Source organism: Dendropsophus ebraccatus, chromosome 14 (assembly GCF_027789765.1).
Source record: "Dendropsophus ebraccatus isolate aDenEbr1 chromosome 14, aDenEbr1.pat, whole genome shotgun sequence".
In the NCBI taxonomy this organism is placed as follows: domain Eukaryota; kingdom Metazoa; phylum Chordata; class Amphibia; order Anura; family Hylidae; genus Dendropsophus; species Dendropsophus ebraccatus.
Window position 1 is genome coordinate 23,681,417 of NC_091467.1, and position 23,865 is coordinate 23,705,281.

General features: G+C 43.7%; 1 protein-coding gene across 1 annotated transcript in view; it reads right to left on the reverse strand.

Moving 5' to 3' along the window:
• STAC2 (SH3 and cysteine rich domain 2) overlaps positions 1 to 23,865 on the reverse strand; it is a 44,523-nt gene that overhangs the window by 3,305 nt on the left and 17,353 nt on the right. The window contains exons 2-9 of the mRNA XM_069952410.1: positions 20,274 to 20,577; positions 14,089 to 14,186; positions 13,498 to 13,591; positions 10,761 to 10,879; positions 10,530 to 10,602; positions 10,117 to 10,163; positions 9,930 to 10,033; positions 1,715 to 1,766 (exon numbers count right to left, since the gene is read on the reverse strand). Of these exons, the coding sequence (XP_069808511.1) occupies positions 1,715 to 1,766; positions 9,930 to 10,033; positions 10,117 to 10,163; positions 10,530 to 10,602; positions 10,761 to 10,879; positions 13,498 to 13,591; positions 14,089 to 14,186; positions 20,274 to 20,577 (891 nt within the window). The remainder of the gene's footprint in view (positions 1 to 1,714; positions 1,767 to 9,929; positions 10,034 to 10,116; positions 10,164 to 10,529; positions 10,603 to 10,760; positions 10,880 to 13,497; positions 13,592 to 14,088; positions 14,187 to 20,273; positions 20,578 to 23,865) is intronic.

Consider the following 23,865-nt stretch of genomic DNA (forward strand, 5'->3'; position numbering starts at 1 on the left):
AATATAATATGTATGCCTGTAATATTTTTTCCAGGAGTCTGTAGGCAGCACTAGTTCTCAAACTGTGCTGCTGTATGATGTCCAGGAATAATATAATATGTACACCTGTAATATTCTTTCCTGGAGTCTGTAGGCAGCACTAGTTCTCACACTACACTGCTGTATGATGTCCAGGAAATATGTACACCTGTAATATTCTTTCCAGGAGTCTGCAGGCAGCACTAGTTCTCATACTGTGCTGCTGTATGACGTCCAGGAATAATAAAATATGTATACCTTTAATATTCTTTCCTGGAGTCTGTAGGCAGCACTACTTCTCACACTGACTTCGAGGAATAATATTCCTGAAATTTTCTTTCCTAGAGTCTGTAGGCAGCACACTTTTGCAGCTGTAGGATAGTCCCATGGAGGACATGGTTCCTCCTATTAATCCCTACCCACTTTTAAAAGATTAGGAAGGCACCAAGTCTTTTTTGTAAAAATAAGGCCTGCACAAAAGTTTGTGCTTTATATATATATATAAAACAAAACTGGTGTACATAATTTAAAGGGAGCCTGTCATCACTTTTATGCTGCCTTAAGTTTGAGTAATTGGGGCAGTCCCACCAGCCTTTATTGGTAGAACTCTTCCTGTTTGCGTATGAGAGAGATCTATCAAGGCCAGCAGGTCACCAAGGATCACCATGAGAAGAATGACTTTAGACATTAGACATAAAGTATTAAAGTGATACTGTCACTCTTTTTACTCTTGCTTCATTTCTTCATGGAGAGAGGGCCCAACTGCTGTGAAGTCCCGCCTAGGTGACACTCCCCGGGCATTGCCGAAAAAGGGTTCCTACCTCGAGGACCCATTTAAGGAGGGAAGATAAAGACAGCCTGTCATCACGTTCATACTGCCTAAAACCCCTAAGTCAGCAGGACTCGTGTTGGTGCCTTCTGGATGCCCCACTGGTACTCTCTACCCAGGTAGGAAAGGATCTAACAATCAAGACTGGTGGGATGGGTAGAAGCTGCTGGAGACCACCCAGATGACTCATAGTTCAGGCAGCATGAAAGTGATGACAGGTTCCCTATAAGAACGTCTGATGATAAGAATAACTCATTGCTGGAAAAGAACTTGTGTGATTCTTCTCTTCTCTCAAACAACAAAGGGGGTATGGGGTCCACAGGTGCCAGCGAGCACAGATATGACGTGTTTCTTTGTATGGGCATTTTTAGGATGAATGGAGGCCTTTGTTACTTTCTATTGTCATCACTTTTAATGTTTCTCCCTGCCTATTTTCCATATCCCTCTTCTGTATGTCTGGGCGATCTCCCTCTGTGTTTATCACAGTGTGACCTCAATCGTCTGCCCACACACAGAGGAGGGCCTGGATGCTCTGACAATAACTTATGGAGAATGAGGCTGACAGTGCGGAGGAATGGTGGGTGGAGGGGTCACTCATGAATAATTACATGCTTGCACATGGGTAGGGATTATGGAGATAACATCATCTCCTCTCTCCTCCATCCCTGTATCATTCATTCCTATAATTGCTGTCCAATCTAATTGTTTTACACCTTCCTATCACTTATTTTGGAGAAGTCTTCATGTGCCACTAACAATGCTGAGACAAGAGAAGACCTGGCTCTCTACAATCCATTTTCACTTGTTTACCCCATCTCTTTTTTTTTCCGCTCTACCTGCTGAGACCATAAAATCTAGATTTCTCACCTTCCACCAATCCTCGTTTGAGTCATCCATCACCATAACTCTGTCACCGGGCCTGTGGGGGGGAGAAGAGGAGAATTGTAAGAGGGAGGGATGGAGGGGAAGGGGGGATACGGCGAAAGATGGCAGGACGAGAACACGATAGGGGGAAGAGGGGAGGAGAAGATGGGTGAAAGTATAAGACATAGGAGATTATGAGAACATACAGTTGGTGCCATGGTCTATGCACCATTATACAGTACTGAAGAGGTCAGGAAATATAGCTAATAATGTGGAAAATTTGACTAAAGATTCTATATGTATATTAAATATCTTCTATCTATGATCTATCTGTCTCATATATATATATATATATATATATATAAAGTATATATACATTTATACACATATATATCTTCCTACCTCATATCAATTGTCTATCATGTATCTGCCTACTCAGTATCTATCTATCTATCTATCTATCTATCTATCTATCTATCTATCTATCTATCTCTTTCATCAAAATTATTCTCTAACAATCTCCTTTCTTGAGCTGACCATATATATTATAGTAAGGACAGCTGAACCCCCTGATATTTGCAGGAACATATGACTGTTGATGTATTTGGGGGGCTTCCTGTCTTGTCCGACCCTTTTTTTGTGCTGAGAGATAGAGGGGTCTGGCAGCAACTTATATCCCTATTGACAACAAAGGAAACATGCAAGTGTATGGCGGGGGTCGGGATAGATGGCTGACGGCTGAATGCTTGCTATCTGAAGTATATGACCATCTGTGGTGTTGGGTTTGCAAATATCACTACAACACTGTTCTAGGGCTATCATATGATAATCTATTATAGCGTGTCTGACAAGACACATACTATCTTGAAGAAAGCTGCTTGAAGCCTTTGGCCATATGTTACATTTGCAGAAGCCTAGCCTGAAGCCACTGGGTCCTAATGCGAGTGCTGTGCCCGCATCTACCATGTGGTGTCTTCTTAGGGGGCAAAGTGGTCTTTAGGCCCCTCTGGCCACAGTGCCCCGGGTATTACTACTACTGCAATCCTTATAGCACCCCCCCCCCCCCCAATTGCTTGGCACATACAGACTAGAGCTGCCCCTGTCTATGCTTGGCAATGGATATTTAATTATGAAACAAGATTCACGCAGAGACTGAAGGACAACTAAGGTTAGCTAGTACATGATAAAACAGATGGCTGGAATAAAAGAAATGACCTTCAGGAGTTATACTTTATCGACAGGATAGGGAATAACTAGCTGGTTGGTGGCTGTTCAACCACAAAGGTGTCCCCGGCCACCGCTCTACTTACTGTCTATGGGAGTTCTGCCCACCGCTCTACTTTACTGTCTATGGGAGTTCTGCCCACCGCTCTACTTACTGTCTATAGGAGTTCTGCTCACCGCTCTACTTACTGTCTATGGGAGTTCTGCCACCGCTCTACTTACTGTCTATGGGAGTTCTGCCCACCGCTCTACTTACTGTCTATAGGAGTTCTGCCCACCGCTCTACTTACTGTCTATGAGAGTTCTGCCCACCACTCTACTCACTGTCTATGGGGGTTCTGCCCATTGCTCTGTTTACTGTCTACGGGAGTTCTGCCCACCACTCTACTCACTGTCTATGGGGGTTCTGCCCATTGCTCTGTTTACTGTCTACGGGAGTTCTTCCCACCGCTCTACTTACTGTCTGTGGGAGTTCTGCCCACCGCTCCCTTTACTGTCTATAGGAGTTCTGCCCACCGCTCTCTTTACTGTCTATGGGAGTTCTGCCCACTGCTCTACTTACTGTCTATGGGAGTTCTGCCCACTGCTCTGTTTACTGTCTATGGGAGTTCTGCCCACCGCTCTGTTTACTGTCTATGGGAGTTCTGCCCACTGCTCTCTTTACTGTCTATGGGAGTTCTGCCCACCATTCTGTTTACTGTCTATGGGAGTTCTGCAAAGTGCAGCATTCAGCAATATTCAGTAGTCCCAAAGAGATTAAATATGACAGCCGCAGAGCATGCTCACAGCAGCTCTTTTGGGGACCTTTATGTGTAGTTGGGTGTCATAGTGTTCAAACCACCACTCCTTTAGTAACACTGTAAAGCTAAAAGGGGTTTGGGGAGCAGGAGAGGTCTTCCCTTTCCTTGTTTCCAGGTGCTCCCCTTCTATCTCTATCTTGGAAGTAGGATGAGGGGGGCAGATACCATTGTGGTTTTGTCCGCATGTGATAGCCAATGGCTGTACAATGTTTTCACCCTATTGTGTGACTGTTGGCCACCACATGTTGGCATAGTTTCACCAACAAGAGATGATATGGCACTCGAACCCCTTGTCTTGGAAGGTATACTTTAGAGATTGAGTTTAGCGCAAAGGATTGAGCACGGAAAGTTAATGCATAAAGCTTCTTGTACAAACCATTTAAAGGACTTGAAAGACCACCAGCAAGGTTTCCTGTAGTGCCATGCAACACCTGACTCAATGTTTAGATGGAAGTAGACATGTGTTGTTCTCTCTATTTTTGATTTTTAGATTTTTATTATTTCGGCCTTGGTGGTAAGCTTGCACACATACTCACCAGGGGAGCGGTAGTATTTCCATCTTCAATGCCGTTCCGGTCCTGCTCCAACCAACATGACTTCTCCTTCAACTTTCTTGAGTCTACAGGGGCCTGAAGTCACTGTCTACTATGCGTCTCTAATGAGAGTGTTATCATATAGATACATAGAAGACACTAACTTCCAGCCTCCTCACAGAGGAGAGGTCATGTGGGTGCGTCCGGATGAGTGTGAGGTCATGTGGGTGCGTCCAGGTGAGTATGAGGTCATGTGGGTGCGTCCGGGTGAGTATGAGGTCATGTGGGTGAGTGAGGTGATGTGGGTGCGTCCGGGTGAGTACGTGTGCAAGCTTGCTGCCGGAGCCAAAATGAAAGAAAAAACTATAGTGCTTCTGGTTGGAAATTGAGGTGCAAGGCTAAGGCGTGTATCCAGCCCTCCATATAGTCTGCAGCTTGATACGGTTCCCTCTGTCTGAATGGATCTAAGAACACATTTCTGCTTGTTTTTTTGTAATTTTATGGTTAAATTTCCAATAGTAGTGAAAAATGAGCAGTAAATGTGATATTGATTTGTGACATGTGAATGATCCAAGGTTGAGTGTATTAAAGTGAGAAATTGGGTGGGACAAGGTATGGAGTAAATCAAATATCAATCCTTTTCCCCCCACATTATGAAAAGCCTTAAAGTGACCTCCTGCTTTCGGATCAACGGTGAGATCCTCTGTTAATTCGGAAGTTCGGGTCTCCATGCCTATGGTCACACAATGAGACCATAATGCGTTGGAACCTATTTCGTGTCCGTATCCACAGAGACCTGAAATCCCAGATTCATTCCCACTGATCTGTAAGGGGAGCTTCATGACAGATACACTTTAAGGGGGGCATTTATTAAGTCCGGACTTAAAAATTCCCCCGCAGCTCCGGCGCTACGGAGATTTATGTAGAGGCGGACTGCCTCTACATAAATCCGGTGCGCACCGCCGAAAACCTACGCCAGCTGAGGACTGGAGTAGGTTTTCGGCGTATATTTGGGCAGAACAGATGGTAAATCGCGCGGACTCTGAGTCCGCGCCCTCCGTTCCGCCCACTACACGCCCCCTTTCCGCCCCCCTGGCGTACTCGGCGGAAAGTGCCGATTTGCGAATATTCTATTCGCAGATCGGCCATTTGCGTATAAAAAAATACGCAAATCGCCACTTTCCGCCGAAAATCATCCGTTCGCAGGATGATACATGTGGCCCTTAGTGTAAAGAAACACCATGTCGTTTCAGGGCCAACATTCCCTTCTTAAAATATCCTTATATTATTATTATTTTTGTGATACGGAGCTCTAACTGTGTACAGATATGGGGTAGCTTTCTGTTGTATATGGGCAAAAGGTTTGGCATAAATTGCACCATAAATAAAACAAAGTATAAATGACTTAAAAAAATGGGTGGGATTAACAGAGAGAGGGGGTGGTTTAAAAGTTTTAGATAGATTTCTTAAAGGGGTATTCTGATTTATTTAAAAGCTAAACTGCAGCTTGCTAGGGCTGTAGAATAACAAAGTGCAGCAATACTCACCTCCCCGGCTCCACCACCGATGCTGTGTTCTGCCTGTGGTCTCTGGTTACTTAGCTTAATGATGCACTCTCCTTGTTCTGCTGATGACAATCTGAACCCACTGTAGCCAATCACTGAGGCTGAGTGGGTTTCAGAACATCATCGGTATAGCGGGGAGAGCGGATCACAGCAGAGAAGGGTGAGTATTGCTGTAGTTTGTTATTTTACATTCCAACAGGCTGCAGTTTAGTTTTTGAAGGGATTATCCAGGCTTAGGGTCCGTTTACACACACAGATATCTGACAAAGGTTTTGAAGCCAAAGCCAGGAACAGACTATAAACAGGGAATAGGTCATAAAGGAAAGACTGAGATTTCTCCTCTTTTCAAATCCATTCCTGGCTTTGGCTTAAAAAAATCTGTCAGATAAATCTGTGTGTGTAAAAGGCCCATTTGAAAAACATAGCCACTTTCTTTAAAAAGCAACACCACTCCTGTCCTCAGTTTTGGTGTGGTATTGCAGCTCAGTTGCATTGAAGTGAATGGAGCTGAACTGTAATATCACACACAACCTGAGGACAGGGGTGGCGCTGTTTTTGAGAGAAAGTGACTATGCTTTTTTAACCCTGGATAACCTCTTTATATGAGAATACACCTGTAATACTAAAACCAGAAAATGGTTCAAAAGTTGGCATAAATCTACTCTCATTTGCAATCACCACATTTTGAATTATTTGTAACAGTTTCCCCAATCTTCCAACAGTCTTTCCTTTCTTTCTGGCATATGAATAATACATTTGTCCTATAATGCTGAATTGTATAATTCTACCTAAATACAGTCACCACTAGAGGGAGCTTACCGTATACTTGGCATCACAGTTGTTTGTTTTTGCCTTATTGCTTTCTGAGGGCCATAAATGTTTTAATTTTTTTTCCATCAATGAAGCAATTTTTTTTTTTGAGGGGGGGTGTTCTTTTTTTACTACATTAGCTGTAGTTTTCAGTGATTAGGAAGACAAGGCTACTTTCCACAATTTTTAATCCGTGATCTGTGCAATTTGGTCAGTAATGGCATCCTGGTGCATCTGTATCCATATCCACATAAAATGTGTGACTAATTTGTCTAGTTGCTTTAAAGGGAACCTGTCAACCAGCATTCCGGCGCAGGGTCGGCCCAAACCCCCCCCCCCCCCCCCCGGTGGAGCCCCGGATACTTACCCTTTGCTGCAAGTACCGCTCCTGAACCCGGGCCCCGGACGGAGATATCGGCACCCGAAGCTGAGCACGCGCTGTATGCTAATTACCAGAGATGAGTCCGATGCCCATAGAGAATCACTGTAGCCGTCATTTTCCATGGGCGTCGGACTCATCTCTGCAGAGCGCGCAAACGGCTTCCGAAGGTGAGATCTCCGTTCCGGGACCAAGTCCAGAAGTGGGGCTTGCAGCAAAGGGTAAGTATCCGGGGCTCCACCGGGGTTGTCGGGCGGGCTCTGCGCCGTAATGCCGGGTGACAGGTTCCCTTTAGTTTGATCTGCATCTTTCACAGACCTCACGGATGTGACGTCCGTGACAAACACAGATCCCATAGACTTCTATTGGCTAATCCATGCCATGATCACATCTAAGTTATGACATGTTCTAATTTTTTCCTAGTGGCATGGATTGTCTGAATAGACTCATGGGGGAGAGTTATCAAACATGGTATAAAGTGAAACTGGCTCAGTTGCCCCTAGCAACCAATCAGATTCCACCTTTCATTTTCCAGAGTCTGTGAGGAATGAAAGGTGGAATCTGATTGGTTGCTAGGGGCGACTGAGCCAGTTTCACTTTACACCATGTTTGATAAATCTCCACCGATAGGATTCAAAGGCCCCTAAAATTGTCTGTGGTCGCGGATCCGCGATTACAGACAATTTCACGGAACATGTGAATGCATGCAGCCTTAGTTGTTGTCTATTGGTGTAATGCTGAGAGACATCTTAGTAGGAATGTGACTACTGAGATTATCAGCACAGCGGTTTAACCATTTAGTTACCACAGGCACAATTGACAGCATCTATGGAATTAAACGGGTATTTCTTTTTTTTTTTTTTTTTAATGAACTGGTATCAGAAAATGATATAGATTTGTAAATGACTTCTATTTAAAAATCTCCAGTCTTCAGTACTTATCAGCTGTTGTATGTCCTGCAGGAAGTGGTGTATTATTTCCAGTCTGACACAGTCCTCTCTACTGCCACCTCTTTCCATGTCAGGAACTGTCCAGAGCAGGAGCAAATCCCTATAGAAAACCTTTCCTGCTCTGGACAGTTCCTGATACAAAGAGAGGTGGCAGCAGAGAGCACTGTGTCAGACTGGAAAGAATACATCACTTTCTGCAGGACCTACAGCAGCTGATAAGTACTACAAGACTTGAGATTTTTTAATAGACATTATTTACAAATCTGTATAACTCTCTAACATGAGTTGATTTGAAAACAATTTTTATCTTCTGGAGTACCCCTTTAAACAGCTGAGATCAGAGTTATCTCCAACCCCGGAAGTTATAGTAGACGAAAGACTGTAATATACAGCTGACGCCTGCTGCCAATGATGTTTTCCCAGCTCCTGCACCACCATCATCCCGGTGACATATAGTATTGACAAGGGCATGCTAGGAGTTGTAGTTTGGCCACAGCTGCAGACCTACGGGGTGACGGCCATTGCCCTATTTAACACCCATAGAACCAAGAGTTGTTCGCTTCTTTATTTAATTCTGCACATAAAATCCTTGTTCTATCACTTGTCAGTCCTGCGCCCCTCCTGGGCTTATCAGAGGTCTTGGTGTTTTCATCTGACAAGTCAGAAACAAAGCAAGTCCTGAAACCATCTACACCCCAACATCTGAGGGATATCTGATGTGAAGCTCCAGAGTTGCTCAAAGGCCCTGAAAATCCTTCCCGTAGTTTGCTGTAAAGCATCCGTATTATTACAGGCGGCCTCCATACCCGGAATAAAAGCCTTTGTTCAACTCTTATTTAGTATGAATCATCTGACAGGTTCCTTCTATGGATATTGTTGTAGAGGAATTTTTGCAATGATGCAGCTCACTGGTTTCACTAGAAACTTTCTATATGAAAAATTTTTATATTAAAGGGGAACTCCGGCGAAACTTTCTTTCTTTCAAATAAACTGATGACAGAAAGTTATACAGATTTGTAATTTACTTCTATTTAAAAATCTCAAGTCTTTCACTACTTATCAGCTGCTGCATGTCCTGCGGGAAGTGATGTATTATTTCCATTCTGAGACAGTGTTCTCTGCTGCCACCTCTGTCCATGTTAGGAACTGGCCAGAGAAGGAGAGGTTTTCTATGAGGATTTCAGTTTCCTGACATGGATAGAGGTGGCAGCAGAGAACACTGTGTCAGACTGGAATAAACAACTTCCTGCAGGACATACATCAGCTGATAAGTACTGGAAGAAGCAAGATTTTTAAATAGAAGAATTTACAACTTTCTGACACCAGTTGATTGAAAAATAAATAAATAAAAAATAAATTGCCGGAGTTCCCCTTTAATATAAACATTGATTATATGATTTTTTGATGATCATATCAGTACATAGTATAAAGCTAGGGCTACATGGCCATGTTAGCCAACTCATACATGGCTTAGTAAGAGATTGCTATGTCTTGTTAATGAACGTGAGCATGGCTGCATTGCATTATACATGGTGCCACAACCAGAAATCTGCCCATTGATTTATGCTCACATCCACAATGGCTTTCATTAGCCGCAATGCACACAGTAGGACGCTGTACATTGCAATTTTTCAACAGCAAAAGCCCTAGTATAACTCCATAGCAAACCATGGGATCCTATAATGACAATAAATATTTCCATTCCATTACTGCAATCCAAGATCCTGGAAACTGCAGAAAATTGATGTTTAAACTATATTAGAAAATTGCATAACTTTCCATTATGTGAGGAATAGCCTCTTATCAATCGGTTTAACCAATCAGTGTCCTCCATGTAGAGTGATGGAGATGTAGACTGTATAAGACTGGATAACAAGACGGGTGGTGGTATAGTGATATGGATCATAGACAGGACACAGCTTGATAGTAGACAGGACACAATGGTTCTGGTACTCACTGTAATGGTAGATCATTAATCTCCTGAGGCAGGAATTTATATAGAGCCACATAGCAGTACATAGGTGACATTTCCTTCCTTGTCCTGCCGGCTGATACTGTGCTCTGAACAGAAAGAGACAGATCGGTTTTAGAGGGATACCTCCAAATTACTAGCACAACCCCTACCCCACCTGTCAATCACTCACCGTCACACTGCGGGCATCTTCACTGGTGGTTTCATCTACTGGGAACACTAAACAGAGGATAGAGAGTAGAGATCAGACTAGAGAGATGATGGTTGGGCTATAAGACAAATGGTGGATGAAGCTCTCTGCTGCCACCTCTGTCTGTGACAGGAACTGCGCAGAGCAGGAGAGCTTTTCTATAGGCATTTGCTCCTGCTCTGGACAGTTCCTGACATGGACAGAGGTGGCAGCAGAGAGCACTGGAAAGAATACACCACTTCCTGCAGGACATACAGCAGCTGATAAGTAGCGGAAGATGTGAGATTTTTAAACAGAAGTTATTCACAAATCTGTATAACTTTCTGACATTAGTTGATTTGAAAGATATTTTTTTCCTTTAAGTGTTTTCATGCAGCTCATGTCTCCTCTCTCACCGGGGTGACTCGGACTCTCCTCGCTGCTTTGGATGCTTCCTTCCGGATCGTCCGCCCTTTCTTCTTTTTCGCTCTGTAAGACACATCCATGTCTAGTGAACTGACAATGACAATCTGACAATCTCTGGTCGGGGGGCTGCAGATACACCTGTTATTTTTTAGCCTGCCACTTCGGCGAGCATCAATCTTCCCTGCTAGAGAAGGCGCGCTGGCGCTTTACCGTTCACTTACCAAGCTGCGGGTGGGGGACTCGGACACGCTGCTACACGTCGAGCGATTTAGATGTGCTAGAGAGGTTCCATAGCGCAGCGTCTCGTACACAGGATCGACCCCCCTACCTCTCGGAGCGGCTATTGGGGAAGGGAGGGAGAGACAGAAAACCAATGAGCAAGATTCTTCCCGGGATAACAACGGCCTTATTAAGAAGCAAGAAATCTATAGACAAAGGGAATGACAAATGGAGCGGTGGGCAGCCAGTGCCGGTGACATCGCCCAGACAATAGCGCACATCCCATCCAGGGCAGAGAGGTTGCCATACCTCTGTAAATGGATTCTTTTATTAACATTTTGCTACGTGGACAGATAAAAGCAATCCGAACACAAGCTCCATACCCTCGCACATATATATTCAATGGAAGCTGTGAAAATGAAGTGACACATTCTGTCGCTGACTGGCCTCCGCAGTGTATGTCAATGGAAACCAGCTGTGTGCCTCCAGGAACCACTTGCAGTAAATTGATAGGGAAGATGTCTCGGAGATGTCAGCATCTAGTAAAGCTGGGAAGACGTCAGGACCGCTTCCATCCGGAGGGGCATTATGCTATCCAAGAAATGCACTTATACGTTCATGTTTAAGAATTTTTTTTCTATTGAGTAGATATGTTACATTTTATGGAGGCCATAAAGGAATGATCAGTAGGGGGTCCCACCCCAAGAACCAACTCTGCATAGACGTATAGTTAATCTGACAGCTGCAATTCATGTTTTAAACTGCTGAAAGTGTTAGGACAAGGAGACACGTGGTACCTTTCATATACCTGTCTCTACTTCCAAAACATAGAAACAAGCTTTTCCTCCAATGCAAAGTGGTAGAGGCATTCCTATGTGCTGAGGGATGGAATGCCTCCTCACTCGCTATCCCATCCCTATTCCTGTTTAATAGCCTCAAGCCTTGCTTCCAAATCTTTGTACTCTGTTGTACATACAACTTGTGTGCAGGGATGGGCCATGGATGGGAGGGGGAGTGAGCAGGGATTACAGACCTCCACACTTTGCACCTTGCAGAACATTTTAATACTTTATGGAAGGACAGACCGATATATGAAAGGTATCGTGTCTCTTTGCTTTAACAGTATTAGCACTTTAAAGTGTGAAATGCAGCTGACAAATTCACTGTAAAAGAGGACATATTGTCTATGTCAGAGCCATAATGTTGAGCCGAGAGACTGAACTGTTCAGTTTCTGCAACATTCTCTGAACGCTCTACATTTGACTCCCTGTGGCTGCAGAGCTTGGATGCCGCCCTTGGGAGTCCTGGAAAACATGGATACAGCCGTACACTGCATCAAACTTCTGCAGCCACAGGGAGTCAAATGCTCAGCAATCAGGCTCGGAAAATGTTGCAGAACCTGAAAAGTTCAGTCTCTCCACTCAACGCTACTCTGTGCTCCTTCTTCAGACCTTCTTCCTCTCCGCTATTCAGGATTTCAGGGTTTCTATTGTCTATTTACAGTTGTCCCTTAATCTACAATAGCTTAAAGTTACGGGTCTTGTTTTTGGGCCACTGAAAACACGTGACCACCATTATGTTTCAAATATGCAAAAAAAAAAACACTGCAGAGTCACCATCACGTGTTTCTCAAAGTCAGTGAGCTAGCCAGACCTTCCTCTGGGAAGGAACAACCACGCCAAGGGGGATCTCCAGTTAAGGAAACCACCTTCCAACAAGCCACAATCAAAAATGACAGGGCTTGGGAAATACCCCAGCAAGGTATCCATCCACAGACAGCTGTTTCGGGGTATTTGCCCCTCATCAGTGTGGAATAGGATTCTGGCCAGTGGGAGCGAAACCTAGTAAGTGCATTCAAGAGAATGATAGTTGACCTCCCTGAGGTCAACCATCATTCTCACCAATACATTTCAGACTCACAGGATCTTATTTATGGCTGAGTATACAGGACACCATGCAGCAAATGCAATATGGTACCTGCCCCACTCATCTTGGAAACACACCTTCCAAAACGACAGGACTGCATTGGGGTGAAAGAGTAGATAATATCCTTTCTTCTCCCGGCACAACCCTTTTAAAGACTGCAGCTTAGAGGAAATGTCTGGTGCTATTTTAAGTTAAGTGCATTGGAGAGGAAATACCGAAACCTGTGAGAAACTGACTGACTGGTGACGTAATCCTGAGCGGTGGCGGCTAAATAGGGGACTGTTATTCAACAGTTATTCAATAGTCGATATGTATATCCTATGGATTATCTGGCTGCTATTTGGAGAGCCTTGATATGTCTCCGTGCCACTTAAAGGTGTTGAAAGAACCCTTATGCCTGGCTAGACGTACATAAATTCTATTACTGCCAGACACATACCTCCCTCAGAAAATATCATTTAGAGTTCGCAGTTAAAAAATACAACTGAAAACCAAATAGAAAATATAGAAACTTCTGTTCAATGACCTGCGCAATTGTTCTCTCAGCAGCCATCACTAGATAAAAAAGCCTCTGGTGCTTTCCACAATTTGTCTGAAAGTTTCAACTAAAGTAACCTTTCATAGGCAGCCAGTAATTTTCTGCTTCAACAAGCGCAATTTCACCAACACTTTACAGTCAAAATGCCCATCACTTCCCCTCCCATGCCATTCAACATGCCAACATGAAATATTATGGCGTAGCTTACGATGTTCAGGCGGAAATGTTGGCAAACTTTCCATTATATATACAATTATATACAGCAAGAAACAAACCTGGTATTTTCTCAGGTAATGGAGACTCCTTGGGGCTAGAGAGAGGCTCATGGATCAGGAGAGGAGAACTGAAATTCCGTCGAAAAGATGTAGACTGTGAATATAAAATTGCAGTATTAGGAAGTTGAGGAGGGACATAGTTCATGGATATGTTTAAAGGGAATCTGTCACTAGGTTTATGCTACCTTAAATGAGGGCAGCATAAACTAGTGACAGTAATGCTGAACAGATCTGTGTATTACTTATATCATTTTGTTTAGCTGTTCTCCTAATAAGTAGGAGAATAGGATTCTTGCAAAACCCCTCCCCCCACCCTCCAGCTTCTGATTGACAGCAGTTGCCTATACACAGCATGGATAGAAAACTGCCAATCAACGTCTGGTGGGCGGGGTTTTCTGCTTCTTATGAATATTGAGGACTACTGGGCTCATGCACATAATGGAGAGGACTACTTATTGTCCATGTTATTCAGAAGGATATCTCTGAATCAGCTACACAGAACAATATAATAGATAAATCATCGTGCTCATGCTGAAGGATCAGACTCGAACATGTTTGAAATTGGAGAATAGGAGGAGTCTAGTATCTTACCGTCTTCCCTAGACATTGTTGGTGTGACACCTCCTCTGAACACCACAAATGAACCCCGATCTTACACATCTTGCAGCGCAGTCCCTGCTTGGAGTTACCTATAGATTCAAATAAATGTAAATAAATAATATTTAAATTTAAACTAAACAACAACTAAATTTATTATAGACAGACTACAAATTTAAAACGGTTGCTAACTGGGCAAATCAACAAGATAGTTGGGCACTGTCATGGGAACCCACTGTGACCATGACCGGGCACATGCAATATTTTGGTCAGTATTTTTAGCCAAAAATGGAACCAAAACACAGAAAAGGGTGCAGGGTGGCTAATCACTCAAAAGACCAAAAGACTGTATGTGGAGACAGTATAAACTTGGTGCTTGATGACTTACTGAACATAGATTGAAATTTGCTCCATTTTCACTTATAAACAAAGATTTTACCTATCATGATAATGTAATACTATATCACTCATTTTGTCTATCCTAGTTCTTGTAATGATAAATATATGCCGCTTCCGGGATCTTCAAAGTTGGAAACAAAGCAAGCTTAGAAGCCTTCAGTATCTCAATCTCTCAGCAAAGCGACTCGACTCGCACAGGAGCCATGAAATCCACTTTGGTAGATTTGCTGTGAAGCTTCTCTATTTCTGCGGCTTCAGATCTCGGAGCAGAATGCATTGTTCAAGGGCTGTTCAATATGAAACATTTCACAAGTTGCTACTGCGGGCTTTGTTGTAAGAGAATCCTGCAAATTAGAAAACTTCGGATGCGGTCTTCAATTATGGCAGCAAGGACATGAGTGTGGCGTCCCCAGACGTGTCTCCTGGATATCTGGGTGCACCTCTGCGGGTCACACCTGGCTTCAATTATTTCTGGCTGCCATTGTCACCTCCGTAAACATAACCTACACGGGGACAGTTCTGTATGTTTTTCTCCTCTTTTCCTGACCCTTCCTGCTCCTGGCATTTCCCACTAGCAATATCTGAAATGCACAGCCCATCCCCTATGACAGCCTATCACCAATATGTCAGATGTGCCATTTGGAGGGATGACTACATTTCCCACCTGTGTTGTCTGATACACAGCTCTTGTACATGTATATATCCATATAATTGATGTCAGAAGAATATCCTTTATATCATAGACCTTTATGGCACTCCGGAAGGATAATGTAATAATGTCTGATTGAGGTTCAGATCTCACTTCTTTGCAGAATAAGGCTTTCCAGGCTGGGCAGGAGTCCCCATTTAAAATGTTCCCCCCAACATGTTTCGCCACCAACATGGCATCCTCAGGGGGTAATGCAGCAGTTACCGTTTGTACTTGTGCAGCATTGGGTTAGGGCTACATGTCAACTTTGGTTTGCAATGTGGTATTATATATATGAACCTAATCTCTATTGTATTCAGACCACTCATTTCCGGAGGGGCTCCTTTCTTACTCAGGTCCATGGTTGAGAGACCTGAGGAAGAAAGGAGCCCCTGCCTCAAAACATGTAGTAAACATAGTAAAGTAAACCACACATATTCTTTTATTACATTGGTGACAAGCATCAGGAGTTGTGCCCCACAAGCACTGCATCTTCCCATCTGCAACATATCTATGCATCTAATGATTGCGACATGATGCAACTAAGTCAGATGCACAAAATCCGACTTTGATGGCTTTTTGGTTACGTCCCTTTGCCAGCAATGATCCCAGTGCAAGTATTTTTATTCACGGCCAAGTCACAGGCTTGATTGCATAATATAGTTTTAATGGATGAACTTACATGTCACCATATATCCCTAGCCTAATATATTGATGTACTGTAGAGGGCAAGTATAGTCACAGAAGCTGTCGCCCACATAAATAAGAGTGCTGTATTTTCAGCCGGATCCCCTGACAATCACATGTGTATCCGGTGGGGGCGAGAGGGGGAGGGGGGAGAGTGTTCGGATATTTGTTTGTTGGAGAAAATTTAATATGACACGGATCTGATTCAATTGCTTTCTATCTTGCTAAAATCCGTTGTTGATGTCTGGCAGTGACTCACCCTTCCCATCTCCATTAGGCTCAATATCCACATTGAGCTCAATGGAGGAGGGGGCATTAATGACTTTAGACCGACCACCTGTGCTCCTGTGACATTGCTGTGGCTGTTCCAAAAACTAGCGCCTGCTGTATATATAGTGGGATACAGAACACTATTTTACAGCTTATATACTGACACAATCTACAATAGTTGTGAGATTGTGTAATATATACAGTGGTAACTTGGTTTAAGAGTAACTTGGATTAAGAGCGTTTTGCAAGAAAAGCTCACAGTTTTTCAAACGTGTAACTTGGTTTAAGAGCATTGCTTTGGTTTAAGAGCTTCCTGTACTGTGTGGGAGGGGAGGTGGAGAAGGGGCAGGGTCTGCATAGCGTGGTCTACAGCTCTGTACTCTGACCCAGGAAGTCTCCCTCACCTTCCAAATCATAGCAGATCCACTTCAGGCTGGGGCTTACATCAGGGGACAGGACTGTGGAGGTAATCTTTTCATAGCTGTAACCCCTCTCTCCCCGGACAGAGAGTGCTGCATGTATGTGCCCACATCTGCCCTGTTCATTCCTTCATGTTTCCTGCAGTCTCTGTCATTCAATGTGTTTCCTATCCTCTCCATTCCTGCTATAATCTGCCTGCACTTACACTCAGCCATTCACACTGCTTTATAGAAAGGTTTTTGTCCTCCTGCACAGCTCTGTGATTCTCACTTCCTGATTGGTCCATGCTGATCACACACCCCTTCCCCGTTGCTGTCATGTGACCACACAGACCTCTGACAGCAGCCCTGTTTCTCTATTCTAGCCTGTTGTACTACGCTACTGCATTATGGGGAAACTGCTGCTGTTTTTCAGGTTTATGCACTTACTATACATTATACTCCACATGATGATTGCTATACTGTACACTAACTTATAATGTCACATATTCTGCTGTTTCTAAATGTTTGTTTAGTCTGTTTTACATGTTATTTAAAATTTTAAAAAAATCATTATTTTTGGGGTGTGGAACCAATTGTCTACATTTCAGTGATTTCTTATAGGAAAATTTGCTTTGGTATAAGAGTGGATTTGGATAACAAGCACAGTCCCGAAACGAATTATGCTTGTAATCCAAGGCACCACTGTATATCATTTCACTGCCAGGTGTAGAGACTGCACGACGCAGAATGAAGTAAATGCCGTACAAACATTGAATCAGCAAGGAATGCTGGGAGCTTTCAGCTCTGAAGTCTGTAGAATTGTAAATGCAGACTAAGATTCAGGATTTTGAAGAAAAGTTAAAGGGATACTCCGGTGATTTATTTTATTTCTTTCAAATCAACTAGTGTCAGAAAACTATATACATTTTGTAATTTACTTCTGTTTAAAAATCTCCAGTCTTCCAGTACTTATTAGCTGCTGTATGTCCTGCAGGAACTGGTGAATTCTTTCCAGTCTGACACAGTGCTCTCTTTCAAGAACTGTCCAGAGCAGGAAAGGTATCCTATGGGGATTTGCTACTGCTCTGGACAGAGGTGGTAGCGGAGAGCACGGTGTCATATTGGAAAGAATACATCTCTTCCTGCAGGACTTACAGCAGCTGATAAGCACTTAAGATTTTTAAATAGAACTAAATTATAAAACTATATAACTTTCTGACACCAGTTGATTTGAAAGAAAAAAAATAATAGCTGGAGTACCCCTTTAATTCTAAAACAGATATCCATTGGATGGGTGTGCAGTGCATTGGGATACTTGTACATATATAGCACCTGGCACGTGTCATGCACATCCTTTAGTGTTCACTTTTATTTAATTTTTTTTTCTGTAGTTCACACTTCAATATCTTCCTTGAAGACAAGTGGTGGTGAAGTGTTGTGCAATCAAGGAGATCGTCATCCTAGAAGTAAATGCTTCTCAAGTGGGAGTTGTTTTTTCTCATTTGCAATGTTCGGAATAGTTCTTGTGTCTTTTGTTGGCAAACAGTTATTACTGATGTTCGTGATGATGTGATTAATGCTTCATCCATCTGATGCCAATGGGGGGCTATAAGAGTATGGGCAATCATAGTATAGGATGGAGACATCTAGGCCTGGGACCCCATTACAATCACTTCTGGATGAGCAGACAATTGGCCGATACTTGTCCCAATGTACTATATACAAGTCAATCAGCGCTAGTTGAAAGGACACTTGTTGGGTACGAAGGGCCACACCAACCATTGCTTGGTTTGGTCTTTAATAGAGATGAGCGAACCTGGTAGGGGTTCGAGTCGATCCGAACCCGAACGTTCGGCATTTGATTAGCGGTGGCTGCTGAACTTGGATAAAGCCCTAAGGTTGTCTGGAAAACATGGATACAGCCAATGACTATATCCATGATTTCCACATAGCCTTAGGGCTTTATCCAAGTTCAGCAGCCACCGCTAATCAAGTGCCGAAAGTTCGGGTTCGGATCGTCTTGAGCATGCTCCAGGTTCGCTCATCTCTAGTCTTTAACGTTTCATTGTTGGCAGCACGGCCCATCTTTACAAGGGGGATGTGCCGCCAAAGATCGATAATTTTTTTTTTCCTGTATCATAGATGTGATCAGCCGATTTGCCCATTTATTGGCCGATCGCAGATTGGGAAAACCACTGTCAGGAATGTGCAGTAGCCTGGTGTGAACTGGGCCTGGTGTTTGCTTTTGTGTGACACAGTTACACTGAACTCTGCTAGTCTCGATTGCCGCAGCTAAGAAAGTCTGTTTGATTGACATATTTCTTTGCCTGTCTTGAACCTGGAGGATCAGAGAGCCGGTTCAATCGGGATCCGGACCGGGCTCTTGATCCTCATAAAAGAAAGCTGAGCCAGTCTCCAGCACTGGCTATTAAGGTTCATACCCTGATCCCAGCTTCCCCTGTTTATTCCTGCGATCCCCGTACCTAATCCCTCTCCTCGATTTACCTGTTATCTGACCTCCCGCCTGACATTTGACTATCCGACTGCTTACTGATTTGTACTGCGTTGCCCGTTTGGTTTGGACTTTGGCTTGTTGACGATCCTTTGTGTTTGTTTGTCTGTCTCATTCTGTGTATTCACTTACACTAGAGCAGGGACCGTCTTCGTGGTTGTCCGCGGCTACCTAGGGCCATTTGAGGCAAGTAGGTATAGACAGTGGGTGGGCTCAGCATTATGGTTCACTGTCGTGTCTTGTCCCTACCTCTCCTGTCCTGACAACCACCCTGGGCCAAATACTATAGACATGGAGAAAATGGAGTGCTCTCTTACCCTGCAAACCAATATCCTACAGCGGGTGCTCTTGGTGCAATCAGCATTCTTACATTACAAGTATGGAATGAAAATTAGAGAAGAGCACAATGTGAACATGCTCAAGTCCCATCGTTTGCATTTGATTACTGGCTGAAGAAGTGGGATGCAGCCCTAGGGCTGCCTGAAAGACATAGGCCATAGGCTGTATCTGTTACTCCATACGGCTGCATCCAACTTCTAATCAAAAGCCGAACTATCGCACCCAAGCATGCTCGCGTTGCGCTCATCTCTGATGGTAATCCATTGTGCTTTGCTTGCTTTAGTTCAGATGCTATTCTCTTCAACAATGTTGGGGTACATATTTTCTAAGGAGTATGACGGCCACCCCAAATCTCCACCAACAGATGATGTTGGTGGATAGGAGGGTGGGGCATCTTAGATTTTCACCGCCTGACCCTATTGTTCTGGGAGTGATAAGTCAGAGCTGTTTGGTTGCAGCTTACCCCTACTCATAGAGAACACATGAACGCTTGCCCATGAAGAATGTTCCTGTGTAGGGAAGGCAGTAGAAAGGACCCGGCACTCACCAAGTTGTTCTACTTATTTATTATAGTACAGTAGACATTAGGTACAGTAATTAAACTTAAGGATGAAAGCTGATGAAGGCCATGCTTGGCCGAAACACATCCTTGCTGTACCTGATGTCTACTGTACTATAATAAATTAGCAGAACTACTTGGTGAGTGGCGGGTCCTTTCTACTACCTATCTGGATTACCACTACCTCGGGCACCACCACTGACGAACATGCCGTCTACCCAGTCTACTCAAGGACGTTGACTATTAGGCCAACAGTTATTGAAAATGCATGACACTTAATTATGAACCAAGTACTGATAAAGTGTAAAGACCCGCGTAACTCACCAACAATGATCTGGTGGCACAGATGACAGGGACACTGCTTCTTAAAGACATGGTCATGGAAGCTGTGTGTACGGACCGGCTGCAGAAGCGATAGGGGCTTGTGATGCTGGTGAGGTGACTGGTCCGTCTGTGGTGGGGGATCGGTTGGGATGGGTGGAGGAGAAGGCGGTGGCGGGGGCACAGGTGGACTGAGAAGAACATCAGAAGGAATCCTCATTTCACTGTTTGGCTTCTGAAAGAAGTTCTCCACGCTCTTACTTCGGAGGATGGTCTTTAAGGAGATTGAACGGCGAAATCTCTGGAGCTGAGGAGGGAATGAGGAAATGTTATGAGATGAGGGCAAGAAGATGGAACACCATTAGCAAAAAGTAAATCTAAATTCCCTCTCGAATACTCATGTCTGGCGTTGTGAGACAATGTGACATTGGCTTTTTTTTTGTGCCTCTCAGGGGGGTCACAGAGCACTCCGGACAAGCTAACGTTCAGATGAAATGTGACAGGCCCTGCGGATTGGTGGCAGGGTACATAGTGGGAAAAGGAAGCCTGACCAGTGCCAAGAGCATAGCAATGACAGCAACGCTGCGTGTGAGACGAGGAGGGTGGACAAAGGCAGGAGAGACGGAAAACACCATGAGATGTAGAATGAGGACGTGTACTCTTATTTGGCAGAGAGTAAGACCCAACAAGTGGATGGAGGCGAGTAACTAAAATTGTTGCAGAGAGTAGAGTATAGGGCGTATTATCGGGCGAATGAGTAAAATGGCCAAAGTTAAAGCGAATGTTCCTGCATAAGGCGCCGTTCTAGTCCTGGGCAAAGACTGGGGGGTGAAGCACTGGAAGCGGGCGGCCAAGTTTGCAATTTACATTTTTTATTTTTAGTTATCATGGAAAACACTGCACTTCCTGTTTTCTGACTCTTTATTTTCTCAAAAAAACAGAAAACCGTCAAAAAACAGGAAGTGTGTGTATCCCAGGCCATCTGAGCGCTCACAGAGAGAAGGCAGTCATGTGACTGATGGACACACTGAGCAGTGACTCTCTGTACTGGCCGGAATTTCTGTGTTTAGTCTGTTTTTTTCAACCAGCACAAGTCAGAGAATCTGCCTGCAGGAGACTGGACCTGGATTTCTGGTAAGTTCAGCTTTCTTTTACAGCATGATAACAACAACAAAATAATAAATGTATATGGCAAACTTGCTTTATATCACATTTACTGTTGATTTAGATTTTGAAAGTTATAATGACAGGGACACTTTAAGCCCACGGGTGAGAAGCCACTCGATTGTCGGCTGATCACATCTTTTGGACAGACAATAAAATCAGCCTTACCGGTAGTTATGAGTGAACCTGTCAAAATGTTTGGGTTTTGCAACATTAGCTGAGTCCTGGAAAACAAGAATACACACCCACAGACTGTATCCATGTTTTCCTGGCAGCCCTAGGGCTGCATCCAACTTCTGCAGCCACGGGAAATCAAAGAGAGAACGTTCTGGTTTAGCTGAACATTATGACTATATGACTATTATGATTATGACTAACTATGACTATTAAGCCACAGTTCTTGTGAATTGTGCCTGGTAAAGGCACTGCAAACAAGCCCCGATCTCGCTGGTCAACACTCGTTTGTGACCGGCCAATAATCATTAAATGTAAAAGGACACTAATTTAACAGTGTAAAGGGTCATTAAATAAGCGCCAATTAGTAAGAGAGCCATTCATTATCTTACCCTGTAAATGGGTCTTAAAGGGGTTGTACACCAATGTTTTTCCGAATGAACTGGTGCCAGCAAGTACCAGAGATTTGTAATTTACTTCTGGTAAAAAATATCAAGTCTTCCAGTACTTATCAGCTGCTGTATGTCCGGCAGGAAGTGATGTATTCTCTCCAGTCTGACTCTCTGCTGCCACCTCTGTCCATGTCAGGAACTTTCCAGAGCAGTAGCAAATGCTCCTAGAAAACCTCTACTGCTCTCCAGACTGGACAAAAATACACCACTTCATGCAGGACTTACAGCAGATGATAAGTACTGGAAGACATGAGAATTTTTATTAGAAGTAAATTACAAATCTCTGGCACTTTCTTGCAGTTGATGTGGCAGAAGCATATAACATTCTGCGATCTGTTTGTTTGGTGAGCATGTAATGTTCTCCCCTACTCAGTCCTCTCATCACTTCCTGGTTGAGCAGTTGCTTAGTACTACAATTCCTAGAATGCAGAATACAAGAAAAAAAATAGGAGAACATTGGTGGTTTTGCTGGTGCACTCCCTGTATAGCTCCCTGGGCCCTGTAGTTCTTCACAGGATTTGACACAGATTCTAGATCAGACGTGTCAAACTCAGGCCCTCCAGCTGTTTCAAAACTACAATTCCCATATAAAGCTAAATCTTTGGCTGTCCAGGCATGATGGGACTTGTAGTTTTGTAACAGCTAGAGGGCTTGAGTTTGACATCCCTATTCTAGATCAAAGATAATGTTTTATTGGTTTAGAAATCTGTTTCAAGAAGCCCACCCTCCTCTATACCAGGCCTCTGAATGCATTGCTTTCCCTCAGTTCTCCAGTACACCACTCTCACAGCACTCCTGCCAGTTCCCTACCCTGAGCTGTTGCAGAACATTTTAGTACATAACAGACTATTGACATGCATCACCTGCTGTGTTCATTTCCTGTCTACTCCTCAGCCTGTGGCACTGTTCAGCACAAGGCAGCATGCTGTAAACACACCTCATTCTTTCATTCTTCCCTGAATGTCTTTATAAAGGTATATATGCATGTGTGTATGATGATGTAGATCGGAGGGGCTGCTCAGAGGTGATGACATCACTTAGGGGGCGACATTACTTAGGGGACGGGGATTGAGCTCAGACACAACATCCAGGCAAAGCTGGAGACAATACCATAGTGAAAATTAAAGAACTGGTATTTTCTTATAGGGAATAAAAGAATATGGGAAACCTCAGGGCCTGGGTACGGTTGCAACGTATGTATTTCCTATAGCTGCGCCCCCGTTCACATATACTTGATACTCCGTGTAACATACAATGAACTAAACAGAAATTTGTAGGTGTAGATTTAAAGGGATATTCCATTCAAATATAACTTATCATATGTTGCTGCCCATGGTGAGAGTAACAATTCATTCCATACTTGTTATTATCTATCTGTCTTCTTTCCCCTTTTCTGATCTGTGTGTGAGCCTTTCTCTCTCTCCCCCTCCTCCCCCTCCCTGGGGGGTCCCTGGCAGGCTTTTACTGCAACTTTGTAGCTTCTCTGTAATGCTGGGAGGGTTAAGTTGCCGATGAACTCACTGTGATTATCCCTCCACAAAGTTTTTACAAAATTGCAGATAGCGACTTCATCACCTGTCTCAGAAGGGGGGGGGGAGGGGGAGACAGAGAGAAAAGCTCACACACAGTTTTTTTTCTACAAAACAAGAACGTCAACAGAAATCAGCAGCTCAGAACTGGGGGAAGGAGACTGAATAGATAATAACAAGTATGGAAGGAATTGTTAATCTCACCATGGGCAGCAACATATGAAAAGTTATGTTTGAGTAGAATACCCCTTTAAGTTCTTTCATTTCATGGCAACA